Consider the following 20,569-nt stretch of genomic DNA (forward strand, 5'->3'; position numbering starts at 1 on the left):
ATTCAATTTTTTTTCTATTTATATTTTTTTCAGTTTTATTGTATGAATTTGTTTCATTGATTTTATTCAATTGTTTTTATTTTGTTTATGTATTTGTTTGATTTTTTTAATTCTGTTTATGAAGATTAAAAAATTTCTATTTTTCTCATTCTATTTTCAGGTTCGGGTTACCACTAGATGATTGATCGTTATTTATTGCCCTAAAATCATGTATACCATTGTAGCATCAATAGTAACAAATGGAAATCATTGTGACATTAGTTAAGTGGGTGTTGTATTCAATTTTCGAAGAATCAATTATCATCTGCCAATCCTTATGTAAACTCTTGATCTATTTTGTAATCGAATTTACCAATTTTTGGATTGGTGATATACAACACAACTGTTGTAGTTTTAGTATCTCAAGAATTCGTTTGAATGTTAATGTCTTATTAAAAAGTTAATCAACTCATAATTAGTGCCAACCTTTGCTGTTCACACAATCTTGTACCAATTGAAATGTGGCCATGTTTGGCTTTGGTTCTCATTTATTGTTGTCATTTTTTCTTCATAAATTCTTAAAATTATAAAATGTTGAAATCACGGGTGAAAGACACGATTAGCAACAAATATGCACATAATTGAAGCATAAATGTAAGGGAAAATGTGCTGATAGCCTCTATGATACTCATTAAATCTCCAAAGAATGGCGAATACTTTAATCTTAATAAATTTTAATTACCAAATTATTTTTTAACATTTTATTTTTTAGACTAATTATTTATATGTTATATTTGAAAAATGTTTCAGACAAATTAGTCGTTATAATTATTTAATAAAGACATGAAAGTCTCTAAAAGTTTTTAAAATTCTTATATTAGTTCTTCCAATTTAGCATATGATATGAATCTTTGTTTGAGAAGCATAAATGTTTGATTCAGCTTGAATTGGAATTGATTTCAAGAACTGATTTCAAGCACTACCTACAAAACAATCCAAATCAAGTCCTCTTTTCATTGCAAAACAGTGCAGTTGTACTTCAATTTCGATATCATGAAGCTTTGCACATACACCAATCAAACCATTCAATGTTACATCATCTGGAGCCACCTTTTCCAACAACAATAAGAAAACCCCAGATGAGGATTCAAGTCATTTGCATTTCCAAATCCAATAACGTGGTGGATCACAATATTCCACGAGACCACATTTCTCCCAGGCAATTCATCAAACAGTTTTAGTGCATCTTTGGTTTTCTTGCCTTGTAAATACTCAAGATCTGATTTTGTAATGACAGAACGTGACAAAAACCAAACTTTATCAAATGGGCATGCAACTGTTTCCCTTCAGGGGGAAAACCCCTTATAGCAGCAACTTTGAGAGCTTTAGCACAAAACAAATGAACAATTAAATCAGACTCTCTTAGCAAAAAAAGCCAGTGAATAATGAATTGAAAAAAAAAAAGGATGAGGCATTGGAGAAAGGTTTGAAAAATAAAAACCTGTATCATGAACAGGGGCCTCATTCTTTTGGTGGAACACTTGGGCAAGTGCTTGAAACTCCAAGGGAGAAGGGAAGGGGACACTAATCGAAGAGCACGATTAATCCAGTCCATAATTTGAAATTATTCACTGTTCTAGTTTACAGAGTCCATCGTAATCGTGCTTTAACCAAAAAGAAAATGGAAAATCGTAGATTTTGAGAGAGGAAGTCGAAGAACGGAAGAAAATAAGAGAGGAAGAACCAAAGAAGATTAATGGGTACTCACTAATCATTTTCTTCATCGTCGACAACTATACAAGCAAGAACGAGGGAGGAAGAATCGGAGGTCTTCCTTGGAGTTGTCCATAGGATTTCTTTGCCCTGAAAGGTCTTCCAGCGATGAGAAATTTAAAACATTAAAAGACTTATTATCTTTTATTATAATTTTTAATAAATTATATAATATATATATATGTGTGTGTTAGATAAAAATATTATTTTTATAAAAAATTATGAAAAAAAATAATTAGTTATATAGTGATCGGTATATAATAATTATATTTATTTTAATTAAATTAGATCATTTTACAGTTTAGTTATTTCAATTTTTTGAATTGACATTAAATAAGGAGTATTATGGATGCAATTTAAAATTTTCAAAAGTGATGTACAAAGTAAGTTGACATTGTGAATAGATTTTCTCAAATTTTTTTAACAATTGAGGGAGTAAAGTGTGATCTTCTATAATTAATTTTATAAGTGAGACAAAAAATAAATATGAGAGAAAAAACAATGAATGAGTAGAGATCACACTTTATATTTTCAATTTTTTTTAACAATTGAGAGGATCCATTTCGTTGATATTAGGTTAGTCTATAAATAGAGTTTTAGAAACACATTATAAGAAGTCCAGTTCTTTTGAAAAACACTTAGAAATCCAAAACGTTCTTAGTCCCTTAGCATCCCAGAGTAATAATTGAGAATCTTAATTAATTTCTCTAAACTCAAATACTTGTAATTTGCTTTCTTCCAATTTTTATTAATAAAATTTCTCTACTTTTACATGTTCATCTCTTTTTTACATTTATATTTCTTTCTTTATCATCTCTTTAATTTTTTTGTTTGTTTTAAATTCTACAATTTACTTTGCCTCCAATACTTTGCATTTCTTTGTTTGTTTGTTTTTTTCATTTCTTTTAATTTTTATTGACATTATAATTGTGACATTGAGATACCTATATTTTCTTTTAAACATTAACAAAATTTGAGTAAAAACAAATTAGTATGTCTGGTGGGACCTTGTCAATAGATTGTAGTTTGTCAAAAGAAAAATTATGAATTTTGAATTTGCATGTGGTTATATAATGGTAAGATCGTGTTTTCAAAGACTAAGAAATCAGCGTCAGTTGACATGTCAAATACATCTACAGTCTCTTTTTCTACTTCTAGTAATGAGACTAAAGAAAATGTGTTCGAAAATTTTCCTGTGATTTCAAAGGCAGAGCCTATCTTGCTGTCAGTGAGGCATGATTGCATTGGCTATACCCATCCAGGGTTAAATGCAAATCACATAAATACCATGGGTGACCGTCTTATGGCTTGCCACTGGAGTATGTCCCCCCTTTGGTAACACAAGGATTGCCTGTGCCTCTCTACTCAACTTTTCAAAATCCTCTTTACCAAAGTTCATATGTCATATTAAATGTACCTATTTCTGGAGTGTTAGGTTCTCATATATCACAACAAAATGTTTCATATGCTATTAATACAGGAAATAACAGCGCCTCTAATTTTACTACACCAATTGTTACTAGGGTAGAGAACTCCAGGCTTGTGTTTCCTGACATGTTATAAGAATCACAATAATTAAACCGTTTAATTGTCCAAAATAAGATCCAAAAATTTAGAATGATAATTAAAAAAATTAAATATGATATTTAGACTCAGTAGATTTTTTCTGAGTTGGAAAAAGTAATTTTTTGCGAAAAATTACGTAAAAATACATACCGATAAATTAGGCGATAGTACCAGCTCACGTCTGTTCGGTACTGTACGAGATGATAAAAAAAGTAGAAAAACTTAAGAAAACAATTAGAATTAAAAACTGGACGCTAATTTTAAAGGTTTGGCCTAAAGTTGGGGCAAATGGGCCAAAAATACTAACAGATTGGATCGAGCCCAAGTCCAACATATATAAACATATTAACACTTTTTTATTTTTAATATTGGATTAACAATGGTGTTTTTCTAAAATGTGATCTAATGTGGTATTTTTTTAAAATGTGGGATGATTTAATGTACGGAGTACAAATCGGACCGTCCGATTCTTAAGAGGTACAGAAATCGGATCGTCCGATTTTTAGGTACACAAATCGGACCGTCCGATTTCTGTACTCGGACCGTCCGATTTGTGTTGAAAAAATTAAAAAAATTTGGAGTACACAAATCGGTGGGTCCGATTTGTGTACTCCAAATTTTTTAAATTTTTTCAACACAAATCGGTGGGTCCGATTTGTGTACTCCAACTTTTTAAAATTTTTTCAACACAAATCGGTAAGTCCGATTTGTGTACTCCCATAGTTTTGAAAAACACAAAAACTCACCATGTTAAAGTATAACACCCATTTTACTACCATATCAAAATTTTTAGCCACATATTAATGAACCCATTTCAGTGCCATAACTCACTAAATATTAAACCTAGCAGCTGCATGAGTTGAGAGAAGAAAGAGAAAAGTTACTATTCATCACCAACTTCCAGTGACTATAACTCGAGCTACGGTGCTCCGATTCACGTGTCATTTGCGGCTATGCAAAGTTCTCGCCGAATCCGTTATTTTCATCTAACTAAAGTGGTAAGAATCTCGAGAATACCAACCCAATTTTATGGCCTTGTAAAATTCGAATTTAAGGTTTTGATTTTGAGTAAAATTTTGTATTTTGGTTGATTAGGTACTAACCATTAGTGAGAGATTGTTGGGTTCTATCTGAAATTTCAGTAGATAAGATAGGATTTCTAAAAAACCTTGTAATTTGGTATATTGTGAATATTAGGTTTTTTTTTTTTAAATATATGATGTTAGTTTGAGCATTGGTTCTTATTGGAGTTGTCTTGGCTATTTGGAAGCATTTGGATTGGAATTGGTGGCTTGATTTTGGTTAAAAGCTTGTTTAGGCTCAAATTTAGTGTATTGTGCATATTGGAAATCGGTTAAGGTATGGTTTCAATTTTTTCTATGTAATATGTAATATTTCTGGACACTTAGATTAATAGACCATAGGATAGAATTGAATTGATTATGTATGATGGCATTGATGATTATGATAAATGTTGATGTTGAATTTTGGTGGTGTTGTTGATTTTTGAGATTGAAGTTGTATAATGATAATTTTGAGGAGTGATAACTGGATTATGATGCTTGTTGATATTGATGAATGTTGAGGATTGTTAAATTGATGTTGAGTTGTTAATTATTAAATAGTGGTAATGTGTAAGTAGGAATCTTTATATGAAAATGATGAAAATTTGTATTGATAGGTTGTGGAATGAATTGGAAGTTATATGAACATGATTTAGGTACATTGGACTATTTTGGTTGTAGGATAATTGGTCTTGATTGTGAATTTTGGAAGTTTGAGGACCTAGCTAACTTTAGATAAAAACCGATTTTTGGTGAATTTTGAAAGATCATAACGTGAGCCTTTATTTTTGAAATTGGTTGAAATTTACTTTAAATTAAAGATAATTTAAAAAATTTTAAATTGATATAAAGTTTGATGAAAATGAAATTTTATAGAGGAAGTTATGAACGTTTAAAATTTGGTGTTTAAAACTGAATTCTGCAACTTTACAAAATTTTCAAAATTTGGGAGTGTATGCGTATGCAGGTACCTCCCATACACGAGTGTGTGATTCTGCCTGGCCTCCATGCATACACACCTTTTGCATGTGTACGAAGGATGGGTCAAAACTCATGTACACGTACGCGACCCATGACCTAGTACGCGGGCGATTGTTTCTGCCGCGTGCGTATGCGACGTGGGAAATTTCAACAACTTGTAACATCTTAATTACTCTAAACCTTACCTCATGCCATAAAGAAAAGGTTAATCAAAGGTTACGATAATTCTAAAACTTATACCTAAATATATACATAGAAAAGAATAATAATTCTAGAAACCCAATGAATAAGGGTGGAGCTAATGATATATTCCACTTTTTTTTTTTATCAAGCAAATTGGACAGCTCCCAATCCTAAACAGTACACCTATATTTTACACACCCATACAACACACTCACATACACTATTATAAATAATATGGGTTCTTAAACAAAACTATTTAAATTCGGTGCACCTTCTAGCAAGGCAAACATAATTGGCACTACACTAAACCTTCCGTGCACCTCATGGTTGTTACATACAGTTTTTTATTCCGGACAGAGCTCTGATTAGACAAAGAACTCAATAAGCCCATACACAATAACTCTAATGCATCGAATATAAGTTATAAATACTAAACCCAGTTACATTTTCTATAAACAATTTCACTCCTATCGTTACACCAAATGTCAATAAAAAAATAAATACACATACAAGGGCTCCCTGCGAAAAACCAACAAGGCCCATGAACAACTAAGCCCATATACCCAACAATGGCCCTTCGTTAAGGTTAATCATACTCATTGTCATTAAGTTCATTATCCTACCTTAATCAGAAATCTCTCATGTGACGGAAGCTGAAAATCAGCTGCACCATCTGTCTCACAGTACAATATCAGCAGAATTTATCTCTTGGCAGAGATATTTGTCACACTACGATTGTGCCAGCACAATTCCACACATGTAGAGTGTGTCCTGGCCTATGTTCTACAAGGTAGAATATATATATATGCCATAGAAATGTAATTGTAATTGAAATTTCAATCGTCAAAGAGATTAAAGAATTTGACATCACCTCTACTAAGGCATATTCTATCACATACATTAATCATAAGGATGACATCAAATTAGCAATTACTGCAAAATCAACTACCATCTATGAGTAACACATTGTTAAAGCATTACTGTTCTGTCTTATAATAGAAAGTTTTAAGGGTTTTTTTTTTTTTCATAATAATGAACTATTTCACATTAGTTTAAAAAATATAATAGAATAAAAATAAATAAACAAGTATTTAGTTATAATTAATTAATTGTGGACTAAAAATTTTGCACTAAAGATGATAAAAAAAAATCTTTATAACACTGTACATACATCCACAAGATTAAGAACCCTACCATTTCCACCCTTTATCCTTCCAATTCATTTGATACCTCTATAGACCACATGAGTCCTTGTCTAATGCCAGCAGCATCAAAATCAAACAAATTATTGCTAGCCATTCAAGTCAAGAACCAATCTAGTTAGTAAGCTTGTTTTGCTCCATTCTACTATCATCACACAAATCATAAAGCCACTTGTACGTGGACCCCACCTCTCTAATACCCTGCCTTATTGTTCTTGAATCCCTTTGCTAAGTGAAAACATAGAAACAAATAAAAAAGTGTTACAAATAACCAGGACTAACGAAAAAATTAATTCTTTGTTTTACAAACTAGCTACTAGGCCCGAAGAAAAATTTGGCATACTTACTAATTGATATTTACAATATTTTTTCAAAATATCCACAACTAATAAAAGAAAGTGACTATTTTCTTAGATCGATGCAAAGCTTCTCTAGAAACATAAATTCCTGAGCGTAAAATTCAAGCCAACAGGGATCAAACTCTGAAGGAAATAGCTAAAATCCCAACTAGCTATTAACTCTGATATTAGAGAAATACTTATAAATGAAATTCGTAAAATCGAAGAATCATAGTCCTAAAGTACAAGAAATAAGGTCAACAGAATTAACCGCCTCCACATTCTTTTCCACCCATCTTAACCAAAACACCCCACAGCCGTTGGATCTCTCCGAAAACATCATCGGACGGCAACCTGAGCCTGCAGCAGGGACAAGTGTTCCTCTTTCCAAGCCACGGCAAAATGCACATCCAATGAAACAAATGCTGACATGGCAATTCGCAAACGTCCCTCCCCACGCGCATCTCTTCTTTGCAAATCACACACTCTTTTCCTCCAACCGCCACCTCCACCGCCGGCAAAGCCACTACCGCCGCCGCCGCTGCTGCCACCTCCACCTCCTCCTTATTATTCCCTCTCCCTACACAACATCCCATGGACCCCACCAGCCCCATGCACCGAACCACCGTTTCCACATAAGGGATCAAGATCGTTCCGTTACACTCCCCAATACTTGGTAATCCAAAACCGCCACAAAAAGAAACGGCCGCCAATATTTTCTCCCGGAAAGCCCTTCTCAAATTCACCCTCCATTCCGAAAAGGAATCTTCTAAAAGCTCGGGGTTGTGGTTGTGCGTCTCGCAGAACAAGAGAAGGAGGAGAACCGCGTCGAGATCGCGTTGCCGCATTGAAGTTGACAATGGTGGCGGCATTGCGGCGTGGCGAGTGAGTGTGTGGAGAGAAGAGAGGAGGTGGCGCGCGATGAGGAGGGTTTTTTGGTGGAGAGAGAGGGTATGGAGATGGTGGAGGGTTAGAGAGAAGAGGGTTGGGGAGGAGAGGAGGAGGGCGAGGCGGTGGGTGCGGTGGTTGGTGGCGGAGATGATGGAGTGGGTGAGATTGGAGACGGTGGTGGGAGAGAGAGTGGAGAGTGCTGCCATGATTGTTGATGATGTTGAAGATGTTGTTGCTTCTTCCATTGTTATTATGGGATCATGATGTGTTCTTTTTTATTTCTTGGACTTTGTTGGCTTTAGTTTCTGTTTCTTTTTCTTTTTCTTTTTCTTGCTTTTGTTTTGTTTGGTTTAAGACGGTGGTGATGGTGGTGGTGATGATGAGAATTGATAAGCGAAGTAGGGGGTTTGTGGCTTTATATGTACGTGTGGGCTTGTGATTACCGTCGTTAAAATGCAACAAGTCCAATTTATATTCACACCTAATTTGTGCTTATATAATAATTTTTTTATCCGAAGAACTAAGAATGAAAATAACGTTAGCAAAAAGGGGGGAAAACCAGAATCAATGTACTTTTAATTAACAATTAGTTAATTTTTTGAAGATTTAATTATTTTATTGTTCTTATAGTTTTGTGAAATTTTTAATTAGTTTTTTATATTTTTTTTTCTTTTAATTGGTCTCTATACCAATTTTTTTTAATTGAATCCCTAGATTTTTTTTCTTTTTATTTGAGTTTTTACACAAATTTTTTTTTAAGTTGGTCTATAATTAAACCAATTACTACTAAGAGGGACTTAATTGAAAAAAAAATTTAGTACAGGAACTCAATTAAAAAAAAAAGTATAAGAATCTAACTAAAAATTTCGCAAAACTATAGAGACCAATAGAGTAATTAAACATTTTTTTAATTCTTTTTATAGTAACAACTCAAACTATATCAACCGTTAAACATTCTTTATTTTTATTATTGATTATTATTGGTTAAAGAAAGTTAATTTCCGGAAAAGAGGTAAAAAATTTCTTGATACTTATATTTTCTTTTTCTTTATGCATTATATTTTTGTCTAGTGCCTATAAACATGAAATACATAAATATAATAGAATTATAATTTTCATACATTAATAGTGTAAACAAATTTTATATATACATTTAATTATTTATTGTCACATTATCAAAATTAAAATAATTAATTTTTAAAAATTTATTATTTAGAAAATTATCTAAATATAAAAAAAATTCTATTTTTTTCTTTTAAAAAATACTAAAATGATATTTTTCTTTTTTCTATTTATAAAATGTACATCTCTTTATAACTTTTAAAAAACTTATTCTTTAATCTATTTTAAATTTTTTGTGTTAACTAATGTTAATTTTATTCATTTTTCAAGAAAAATAAATTATTTTTTACAAAAATATCCTTTAGTAAAAATTTTATTTTTTTGTCATTAAATTTTGCTTACCAAAATATCATTTAATAAATTATTTTTTTCTAAAATACCCTTCAATAATTTTTTAATTATTAAATTATAATTTTATCAAAATTTTCGTTAACAATTTTTTTTATATTGTACTATTAATTTTTCGATATCAATATATATTATTTTAACATTAAATAAAAAAAGTCTTACCACTGTTAATATGTATATCAATTAATATATATTGATATTGAAAATGATCTTATCAAGATTTTTTTTATTTAATGCTAAAATAATATATATTGATATTAGAAAATTAATAGTAAAATATAAAGTAATTGTTGATGAAAATTTTGGTAAATCACAATTTAATAATTAAAAAATTATTGAAAGATATTTTAAAAAAATAATTTATTAAAGAGTATTTTGGTAAGCAAAATTTAATAACAAAAGAATAAAATTTTGCTAAAGGGTATTTTTGTAAAAAAATGGATAAAATTAACATTAGTTAACCCAAAAAATTTAAAATGAATTAAAAATAAGGTTTTTTAAAAATTATAAGAGAAGAAAATATACATTTTATAAATAGAAGAAAGAGGAGTGTCATTTTAACATATCTCAAAAGAAAGGAATAAAATTTTCTCCTAAATATATGATTATATAAAATTTTTTACATTATTAATATTTTAAAATTAAATTAAATGTAATAATACATAAAAAGAGAAACAATAACTAAAAATGCATTGTTGCAGTGTAAATTTCAAAAAGAATGATAATATTAATATGTTTTCAAGGTTTTTTAATCAATATCTTATTTAACCATATCTGTTGTGGCAAATTTATTTATTATTTTTTATTTAAATAAACTAAACAAAAGAAAAAAAAACAAAGAGTTTCTTAAACAGAGGGATAGCTTTATTTAAAATTATTGTTAAATTTCTCCCAAAAAAAGAAATTTTATTTAATAAAATTATAATTTTATTGTCATTTTTGTTATAATATATATCATCATATTAATATCTTTCATAATCAAACGAAAATTAATACATCAATTCTAATGTATAATATTTTTTATTTTAAATATCAATAAATTAATAAATCCAAAATTATCTTAGTGATCAGTAATACGATTAAATCCAAAATCTATTTATCATTGATGATTGTGCTTCAGTTAATTTGAGACAATTACTATTAGGATTTAGTTGTGCTTCATTTATCTATTTAGTTTTCCTTTTGTAGACAATGCTTCAGTTAATTTGAGGGGCAGTAAAATCAACCTATTATAAAGATTTTTATAGTAGTTGTACAGTGTTAATTACTCTTTCTTTATTTACACGATTTGACGAACAACACTTTATCTAACTAGCTAGATAGGTGGGTTCTAGACTTCTAGTTTGGTCATTCAGTCATAAGTGGTTTCAATTTATGATATAACAACCACCCAACACTACTTGAGATTATATTTTCTAATAAGAGAATATGTATAAGTAATAAAGAAGGAGAATAATAATTCTATAATTCTTTACATTAGAAAATCCAAGATTCCTAGTCTTTTGTTATTATACTAATTTATTATTAAAATTGTAGAAACCTAAAAGAGTATATATTTTTCAACAAAAATAATTACCTCATTCTTATAAGAGTAATTATCTATTCAAAATTTTTAAAGTCCAACATTTTAATTAGTTTTTTATATTTTAAAATATACAAAATAATTTTTAATATTAGTTTTATTAAACAATACAATTCTTTACAATTTGATCTGTTAAATAATAATCGTTATTGTTAATATGAAATATTAATTCGTACATGTGACTATATTAAATATTTACGTGTGTGAGATAAGATAAAATATAAAACAATTTTCAATAAATTTAAAAAATCTTAAAATAATTTTAAAAAATTTTTAAAATTCTAAAATAATCTCTTCGATGTTATGCTTCTATCGAATGTGCCACTGGTTGTGGAAAGTTTAAACAACAATGGTAATTATTTTTAAGTTAATAAATTTTAATTTCCAAAATTTTTTATTTATCTCAAATTTGCTTTATATATATATATATATATATATATATATATATATATATATATATTTATATTCAAAACAAATTATAAATTAATTTTAAAAAGATATTATTTCTTAAAAAGAATTAAATAACTTAAAATATATGAATTATTATTTATTTTTTTCGTACAAGATATTAATTTAATTTAATACAATAAGTACAATATTTTAAGATAATTTCTTAACGAGAAAGAAGACAATGAACTAATTTTTGAAAAGAGATGAGAAGACATTTATTTAACCTTTTTTTTCTAAAGAAATAATTGGAAATATTTGTACAAGTGCTTATGAAGTAGGGTGGCAACATGCACCCTACCCGCAAGTATCCAATCCGAACCCACCCGATTCACAGTGGGTACGGTAGGGTTCTCATGCGGGTCGGGTAGGTGCGAGTTGAGCAGCACCCTACCCGACCAACCTGCACCCTATATATGTATATGTTATATACTTATATAAAAATATGGTTTAAGTGGATGTTGAACCAAAAACCTCTCACTAAATGTAAAAGATACTTAGTTACTAAAAGATTATCATTAATTGATAATTTAATACTTTTTTTACTTAAAAGTTAGTTCTATTTTAAATTATCATCAAGTTATATAATAATGTTGCATCTTTTTTGTAACCTACGGGTATAGTTAGGTATCCACGGATAAGGTTAGGGTTAGGATATTCTCAACCCACGGGTAGGGTTAAAGTTGGCTCCAAATACTACCCTATCCTACCTATTTCTATTCCTGTTACGAAGGAAACACTTTATTTGGAACTTGTATGCAATGAGAATCAAGTCATCTCTGAAGTCAAATTTATAAACTTTGGTCAACCATAAGGTCAATGTGGATTATTTACAAAATCTCAATGTGAAACTTTTACTACTTTGCATAGGTGAACACTTAATAGTGACATGTGCATGTTAATGTTCTACGCCATCAGTTATAACGGCTTAGTTTTCGGAAAAACGGATTTATTTCTCGAAAAGTCTAGTTAAAGCCAGCACCTCGTTACATCCTTAGTTACTAACTAGCGAAGATTTCGTTTTTGAGGCGCTTCGACTAGAAATTTTAAAATTCTGATTTTCGCGGTTAGAGTCGTTTCGACAAGTCGGAACCGAATCTTGAGAGAATAAAAAATATAATACAATAACCTAGCCTAAAATCTATCGGCACTCTCTGATGAACTTAGCGATGCTAATGTATCAGCATGGATTTTTTATTTCAAAATAATCATGTTACTAATATTATTTATACTATCCGCTAATAGCTCATATATTTGCTCTAAGAGTATAATTACTAGTAGTATAATATATCTAGCTTTAGTAATTATTTTCTTAATATATTTTATTAATTTAGTCGGGTGACTAATCACCCTTGGAATTTAGGCTGTGTTGATTCAAGCCACCTCCTGCTTATTTTTCCTCTCTTCGTACATAATCCCAATAACTACCTCTTGCTTCCTTTCTTTTTCATGTTACGTGATGTTGAAAAGAAGAACAAGAGAGAAAAGTTAAAAACTCCATTGTCAGATAGTATCTGATGTTTGATCCTTTAGTTCTAAATTTTCAATTAAGATTTTAAACCAATTAAAGTGTTAGTCTCTTCCTCCTCTTCACAACCGTATTAGATTTGTCAAGGAGAAGAACTTCTTCTTGAATTTGTGATGACAATTTAGAATATATATATATATATATCATAGTTTATAAGTTGTTTTTCATTAAAAGTTAGAAAAAAAAGTCAGATAGAGATCGTCAAGAGAAAATCGATTTTCGTAAGTTAAAATGAAGAGGTAACGCTTGGTAAATTTATTATGAATTGAAAGTGTTTTTATGCTTTCCTGATGTTTGATTATCTCAGGTTTGAAACTAAATGTTTGCGTGACGTTTTTAACGTATTCTAATGGTTAAAAATTTGGGCACTGGGCACCCTCCCCTTTGAAAACTTTGGGTATTGGGCGCCTTTCATGTGAGATTATATGGGTGCTGGGTGTCCAGTCACGCAACCTACGTAGGTGCTAGGCTCCCTGTTAATCAAACCTGGGCATCAGGTGTTGGGTGCTAGGCATCTGTATTCTGTGACAAAATTTCACACTTCGAATGCGCTGGGCACTAGTCATGAGTGCTAAGTGCCATGCGTTGTGATTTACGGCATTCGGTACCCACATTGGCGCTAAGTACTAAAGCACAATACAATGGAATTTTGTAAAGAATTAAAGGAAAATATAATTTGGTAAAATTTTAAAAGTGAAAGTGCAATTAGTCTAAAGACTGAAGGATTTTAATACAATTAACTAAAGCCTAGAGACTAGAACATAAGTAACTAAAGTCTTGGGATTAAAGATTAATATTCAAAGGTTAAAAGGACATAAGAAAAAGTGACGAAAACATAACAGGCAAATAACTTAAAAGTTTCAAAGAATATAATGGTAATTATAGTAAAAGACATAAAAATATAATACAAAAGTCTAGATTCTAGGATATTCATCATAAAACACCTAGAGAGAGGTATGAGGAAAGGACTGTAAATAATTATGGCATTAAAAGGAGAATAGGATGTGAAAGATATTAAAAAAAAAAAAGAAAAGAGTCATGAAATTAATGAAGTGGGCTTGGCCTTGAAAAACTTGAGAAAAGCAGAATGTGTAAGCTAATGATTGCATTTAGAAACTGATGATTATTGATTGGGCCTCTGGTCGAATAATGATTGTTGATTTGGGTCATTGGGCCAAATATAAAAGACGGGAATGCCCATGGATTATATTAATTTGCTTTCCAGACATACTTAGCCATAGTGTTGTTCTTGTAAGGCAAGGTCCCTTACAGAGGTATGACATGCATGCTCAGCCAGAGTGATGTTCCTGTAAGGCAAGGTCGCTTACAAAAGTATTACTATAATGTGCGTAGTTCTGATTAGCTCTCGAAATGCCATATCTGGCCAGGTGCGTCGAGTTACGTCAGGAGCAGGTAGAAACCAACACATGAGCTCATGACCTGCACTAGGACTAAACATGTGTCGTAATTGTTTGCGCATTCTTTTCTATCATGTATTCTATATGAATGTATGTGTGTTTTTCTGTGTTTGTCTTTTCTGTAAGACTTTTGTATTTTTTGTTTATTTATTATTTTTTGTACTTTATTATGTTCCGTATTTTCTATTTACATACTGTTTGTCTAAGTGAACAACAAAATGATAATGAACTTAACTAACAACCCTAACCTTAATAAGAACCCCCAAGTTCTTACCCCCTATTCTTCCCTTCAGATGGAGACGAGAGTGCTCTTCTATGAGTTGGACCCTCCGTTCATCTTTGAGGACCCAATTACATTTGGATGTTACTATGTTTTTGGTAGGGAACCTCATGTACATATGTATGTATTGCGCGATAGGACCTTTTCACACCCACTAGATAGTTCATACTTTAACTCAGATATGCCATACAATTTCTTCTTTCTTGGTTACACCCCAATGGCCACAGTCATTCTTTTCCCAGTCCTCCAATCCATGCTCATCTTTTACATCCCAGGAGAGGGTTACATCCCAGATCCACCTCTGGACGTCATCATACCTTCGGCACCTCAGGCACCTCCTTCACCAGCCGAGTAGCTACAGGCGTAGTTTGGCCCATTAGGTGAAGCGTTAGCTCCAGTATATGCCAATTGTCTTATACTAGGCGGGAGTAGCAGTTCATTCTGTGGAGCATCTATATTAGAGGATTCAGAAGAGGGGGATCCATAGGAAGATCCAGAAGAGGAGGAGTTACCATCTTCTAGGAATAGCTCATCTACAGGCGGACCACACAGGGATATACTAAATGGCGATATCTGACTCCGGTTAGGGAGACATCAGTTGGTATTTTTGGTGGCATCTTAGTTTAGTACTTTTTAGTTTAGTCTCTCCATTTTATTAGTGTACAGAAAGAATAGGAGAGTCTAGAAGTGCTAGGGTAGCCCAAGCACTAGTTTAGTAGCTAGGGTCTGAGGATGTCATATGTTCATACATGTAAGTATTTATCTTATGGGATGTATACTGACAGGATCGGTAAATGTTGTCCTAGTGTGTGATGATATATGAACGTTCTATTAATATTTTATGCTCATGATGTTGATTACTTCTTGTTATGCAGATTTTTAGTAAATCTGGGTTGGTTCGATCTTTACTGATCTGGGAGCGAAATCTACTCCTCTTATGAATACCAGTTTTCAAATTGTGCACCAAAAGATCCCAATTTTAGACAAATAGAGAAAGAATGAAAAAACTTGAAATGTAAATAAAATTTAAATGACTTGAAATCAAAATTATAGAACAAAGTAAATGACTCAAAATTAAATCAAAGTAATAAAATGCCTTCAATAAAGGTCAAATGACTTCGAATTCGAAAGACAATAGAGAAAAGTTAAAGAAGAAAACAAAGACTTTGCATGAAAAATAAATTTGTAGAAAGAGTAAAGATTACAAGGAATTTTAAAGAAATATAAAAGACATGGAAGGAATCTAACAGAAAAGAAAGCTTTTTGCGAACCCAGAAAGTCATTGGGGAAGTGAGTATGCGAGAGTATTTTTTCTAAAAACAAATTTCAACCCTTATTCCTTCCAAGTTCTGTCTATTTATAGCCTTTTTTAGCCAATCAGAATTCCTTCACGTGCTCCACATACAAGAAAATCAAATATAACTGTTCCCGCTATAACAAGTGTGATAGCTGTCTTCAACTGCCTCAATCACTGGTCTTTCCATTGCTTCGATCATGGATCTTCATTTTCAATTTGAACCTTTGATCAACCTAGCGTGCTCATCGATGATTTCTTTTAATCATCTTAAGCACCTTCTCGACATAGTCTAGACGAATGTTTTCGATTTGTTCATAATCAAATTTAAATTATTATTTTTTTAGCCAACAAAATGCTCCCTTAAATCAATGATTCCTTCTTTAAATAATGTATTAATTCAATAAAATTTTTTCCTTTTTTATTTAAAACTAAGAAAACAAAATTTAAATCCCAAAAATATTTGGATCTCCAACTGATACCAATTTTTGGAAACCATTCCACTTCATCACACCCATTAAATGTGCGTCCCATCACGCGCACTTTCTTATTACTTTCGGGCAATTCATCTCTCCTCAACTCAAAAACCTTTTCAATCTTAGCTTATAAATACCACTTTATCAACTTTTAAAACTTTTTTCAGAAGCTTTTCCACTACACACTCTTCTCTTCTCACTCGTGATACCACTTCATCCTACCTAAGTTTTCTCTGTAAACAAGAATATCTTCTTCTGCAAATCCTTCATTGTTCATAAGATTCAATCTTTCCAACTCTTCTTTCTCAAGGTATCTTCATTCATCCATCAAATATATTCATATTATATTTAAATATTTTCGTATTGAAAAATATTTTCATTTCACTCATATTATTATTCGGAATTTTCCAGAACCTTCATGGTTACCTGCAGCAACCCTTCTCCTTCCATGAAAGAAAAAGAGACAGTAAAAGAAAATTCATGCATGAACCTTCAAATCATAGTTCAAGATCTTGATACCATTATTGAAGATCCTGTTGATGCTACCAATGTGCAAAAAATTCTCTTCCCCTTTGCAGTTGATAACCAAATGCATTATTTTCTAAGCCCTTTGCTTCCACCTTCCGAAATTGATCAAGTTTTCTCCTTCTCTTCCTAACCAAGAATTATTGATAAAAAAGGACATGAATATGGCCCCTTTCAACGGTCATACTAAAGGGTTTCAAAATAACCCTAAGACTTCTTCAAAAGTGTCAATTATATAGCCTGGTTTAAAAAGGTCAAACGAGAAAAGAAAGATTTTTGGGGTTGGCATGGTATATATGCCCTACTTCAGCTATCTTAATACCAACTCACCATTTATCACTAGATGATTGGAGATGCCTGATATTTTTGGAGTCGATCAACTAACAATCTACATTTGCCATGTGGGATGGTTGGACCAACCCTTTTCAAGGTGGCTGCTATCACATGACTACCCCCCTTCTGGAATCGACATTTTTCCAAACATGGAATCAAAAAAGTAATACAACATCAACTGGGAAAGCTCATCCTATAGGGATCATAAAAAACAACATGGGTCAAGGGAACGACCCTATATTCGATGCGAACATGTGGCTTTCTTTTGCTTTTGGTTGAATGCTGTAGTCTTTTGCTCTCGAAGTGTCACCATGCAAAGACTATATCAACCTTTCGCTGCCTTGATCCATAAAAGTGAATCGACCTTATGTCTTTCTAAATTACTCTTGAATGTAGTCTTTGAGAAATTTATGAAAATCGATGGTATTCCAATTTTGGCCAGACAACCCATCGAAGTTATCTGTCTTGCATCTTTGAAATCAACCTTTTCTGGTCCTAAGATTGAAGATCTTTCTTGGGCCGTTTTCACCAAATTCTACCATGCAAATTCCTTCCAAAATAAAGAACTCAACTTTACACCTTTATCAATAGCAAATATGGTCAAACATGGTTTCAAGTAGCAAGAGTTTCAAAAGATAAAAATGAAAAGCTACAATGCGCAGCTGATAAGACTTGGAGCAACTATACTGTCAAGTCTTCATCACTGGCATCCCATTGTACAAAAAGAATCAATATCGAGTCACTTTGCATGTTCTTCATCTCATGGCTCGAAAAATGGGCTTTTCTCAAGCTTTGCCAGCTCGTTTTGGTTCTAAGTTATCAAGCCAATTAGCCCAAAAATTTACAATTCTATGTCACTTATAGCTCGGGAACTAAAATACAATAAAAGCAGTCGATCTGAGTATGAAGCAATCGAATCTATTCCCAGTCGATATGTGACTAAATCTTTCCTTGTTTGGTGGCAAAAATATTATTCACAATATAATCGCAGTCTTGAGAAAATTCTAGAAGATATGCTAAGGGTTTGTCCGAATATGAGAGCCCTGCTACCATAACTACTTTAAAGCGCAAAGCAGAGTCTTCAAAAGCTTCAAAAAAGAAATTGAAGTCTTCAAAAACCTCTTTCGTAGCATCAAACTTAGCAGAGGTAACATAACGAATCTATACACCTGTCTATATTTTACATACCAAACACTATATTTTAACACCAAAAAATTTTATTTTAGGCCAAACAGTATACAAGCAAGTCTGTCAACTCTCCATCAAAGGATTCAAGCACAAAAAATTTTCAATCAAACTCTGAAAATCTCGAAGTTGATTCTGAAGATGTCTCTTCAAGTTCTTTCAATGTGGTGGATTCTGAAGCCACTAAGATATTTCATTATTATTACTTGTGTATTATTAAAAAAAAAGGTACAACCCCTTTTATCGATAAGGTTTATATACAGGAAGCATCTCCTCCTCCAAAGAAAATCGATGCTAGCCTAACCATTCATCAACCATCCTTTACATCCTTCAGTACCAATTCGATTCCAACAATCAATGTTGGACCAGAAATAGCAAAGAATGATGAACTCATTTTTTTACAAGTTGAAAAAGTTGTTGATCCATCATCGACCACAAATGATATCATTGTGAATATTTCTGTCGACAAGATCGAGCCCACACCCCTTGCACAAGATCCAATTTCCCATTTGCTTCAAACTGAAGGTACATAAGTCAATAACCAAGGCAAAGAAATCATTGATCTTAGCCAAGGTGATGATGTTGTCAGTGAGCTTTCTTGTGATCGTGTCAAAGATTTCCAAAGGCAAAGAAACTAAGTTATCAAGTTCTGAGAATAAATCAGTTCATCTAGATCAGAACCCACAAGTCCTCAATCTTCTCGAAACCACACATGATCAAAATATCATAAGAGACCCTATTGACCCTGGTGTTTTCGATCTTCTTCGAAAACTAAAACTTTTGCTTGTCAGTCCTTGATAAACCACTATTTTATGGTTTACAATGTGTTTAATTGTGTGGTTTTATCATGGTCTTTACCCACTTATTCAAATAATTAGCATACATTTATATTTCCTTCCTAAAATTATTACATGATTGAAAACTTACTTCCTGGAGACCTTTAATTAGGTATTTTAATCCCCCTTTATTCCATTCGATGCCGTGATCTGTGTGTTAAGTGTTTCAGGCTTTATAGGGCATGAATGAGTGAGAGATTGGGAAGGAAGCTTGCAAAAATGGAAGGAATACAAGAAATTGAGGAGATGACCAGCGAGAAGTGACGCGTACGCGTCAGCGACGCGACCGCGCGGAAGAGAGGAATTCACAGTGACGCGGCCGCATGAGTGACGCGGATGCACGGATTGGAAAAGCAGAAGTAACACGGAGGCATGGACGACGCGCCCGCATGGAAAAGAAAAATGCCGAATGACGCGTCCGCGTGACGTGCGTGATCTGCAGAATTTCAGAAGTCGCTGGCAGAGTTTTTGGGCCGAATTTCAACCCAGTTTTTGGCCCAGAATTACAGACTAGAGTCAGGGAACATGCAGAAATGAGAGAGACAATTCATTCTGCATAATTTTTAGTTTTAGATCTGGATTTACTCCTCCCCTAGGTTTTTCACTCACTTGAGCATTCATAATTAGCATTGGAAGATTTTGGCTTTAACTTTTGAGAAGAGTCTACCTCCGATACTAGTCATCTTATTTTGTTATTTACTTTTTATATTTATTCTTCCATATTTTTAATCCCTCTAGAGTTGACTTTGGCTTATTTTTACAAGTTATTAATATAGACTATTTTTATTTTCAATTAATCATTTTATTATTGTTTATCATGTCTTCTTTTATTTTCACCATTAATTCTGTGAATTTTATAATTATGATGAGTGAATAGTTCCATGACTTGATTGGGGGATGATTGAAAGGAACCCTCGAGTTGAACTACTCAAGAGAAAAATTATAATTGGGTTTATTGTTGAATCACCCTCTAATCATTAACTCTAGTCCTTCCCAAGGGAGAGGATTAGGACTTATGACTAGAAACCGATTTCCAACTTGCTTGACTTTTCTTTACCTAGTAAGGTTTAACTAAGTAGAGTAACTTCCAATTATTAATTAATCTTGAGAGTATTTCAACAAGAATAGGGCTTCCAACTAATCTACCCCCCAGTCAAGGCTTTTATTTAAAATTAATTAAATTCTCTAATTTAAATTTCTATTTATCAACTCAACCAT

At 32.0% G+C, this 20,569-nt stretch overlaps 1 protein-coding gene and 1 long non-coding RNA gene across 2 annotated transcripts; both read right to left on the reverse strand.

Moving 5' to 3' along the window:
• Window positions 1-989: 989 nt before the first annotated feature.
• On the reverse strand, window positions 990-1,903 carry LOC112718903 (uncharacterized). Its single transcript, XR_003161233.3, has 3 exons — window positions 1,748-1,903; window positions 1,481-1,643; window positions 990-1,362 (listed from the first exon to the last, which is right to left on the reverse strand). It is a non-coding gene; the product is annotated as an uncharacterized lncRNA (long non-coding RNA).
• Window positions 1,904-7,026: 5,123 nt separating this feature from the next.
• Window positions 7,027-8,644, reverse strand: LOC112742613 (E3 ubiquitin-protein ligase SGR9, amyloplastic). The gene has a single exon (XM_025791855.3). The coding sequence runs from the start codon at window positions 8,220-8,222 to the stop codon at window positions 7,353-7,355; it is 870 nt and encodes a 289-aa protein (XP_025647640.1). The 5' UTR covers window positions 8,223-8,644; the 3' UTR covers window positions 7,027-7,352.
• Between the last annotated feature and the right edge of the window lie 11,925 nt (window positions 8,645-20,569).

The sequence above is a fragment of the Arachis hypogaea genome, chromosome 2, assembly GCF_003086295.3.
Source record: "Arachis hypogaea cultivar Tifrunner chromosome 2, arahy.Tifrunner.gnm2.J5K5, whole genome shotgun sequence".
NCBI classification, from domain to species: Eukaryota; Viridiplantae; Streptophyta; class Magnoliopsida; order Fabales; family Fabaceae; genus Arachis; species Arachis hypogaea.

Excerpts from the sequence above, each read along its gene's own strand:
- LOC112742613 (XM_025791855.3), bottom strand. The coding sequence starts at position 8,222 with ATGGAAGAAGCAACAACATCTTCAACATCATCAACAATCATGGCAGCA.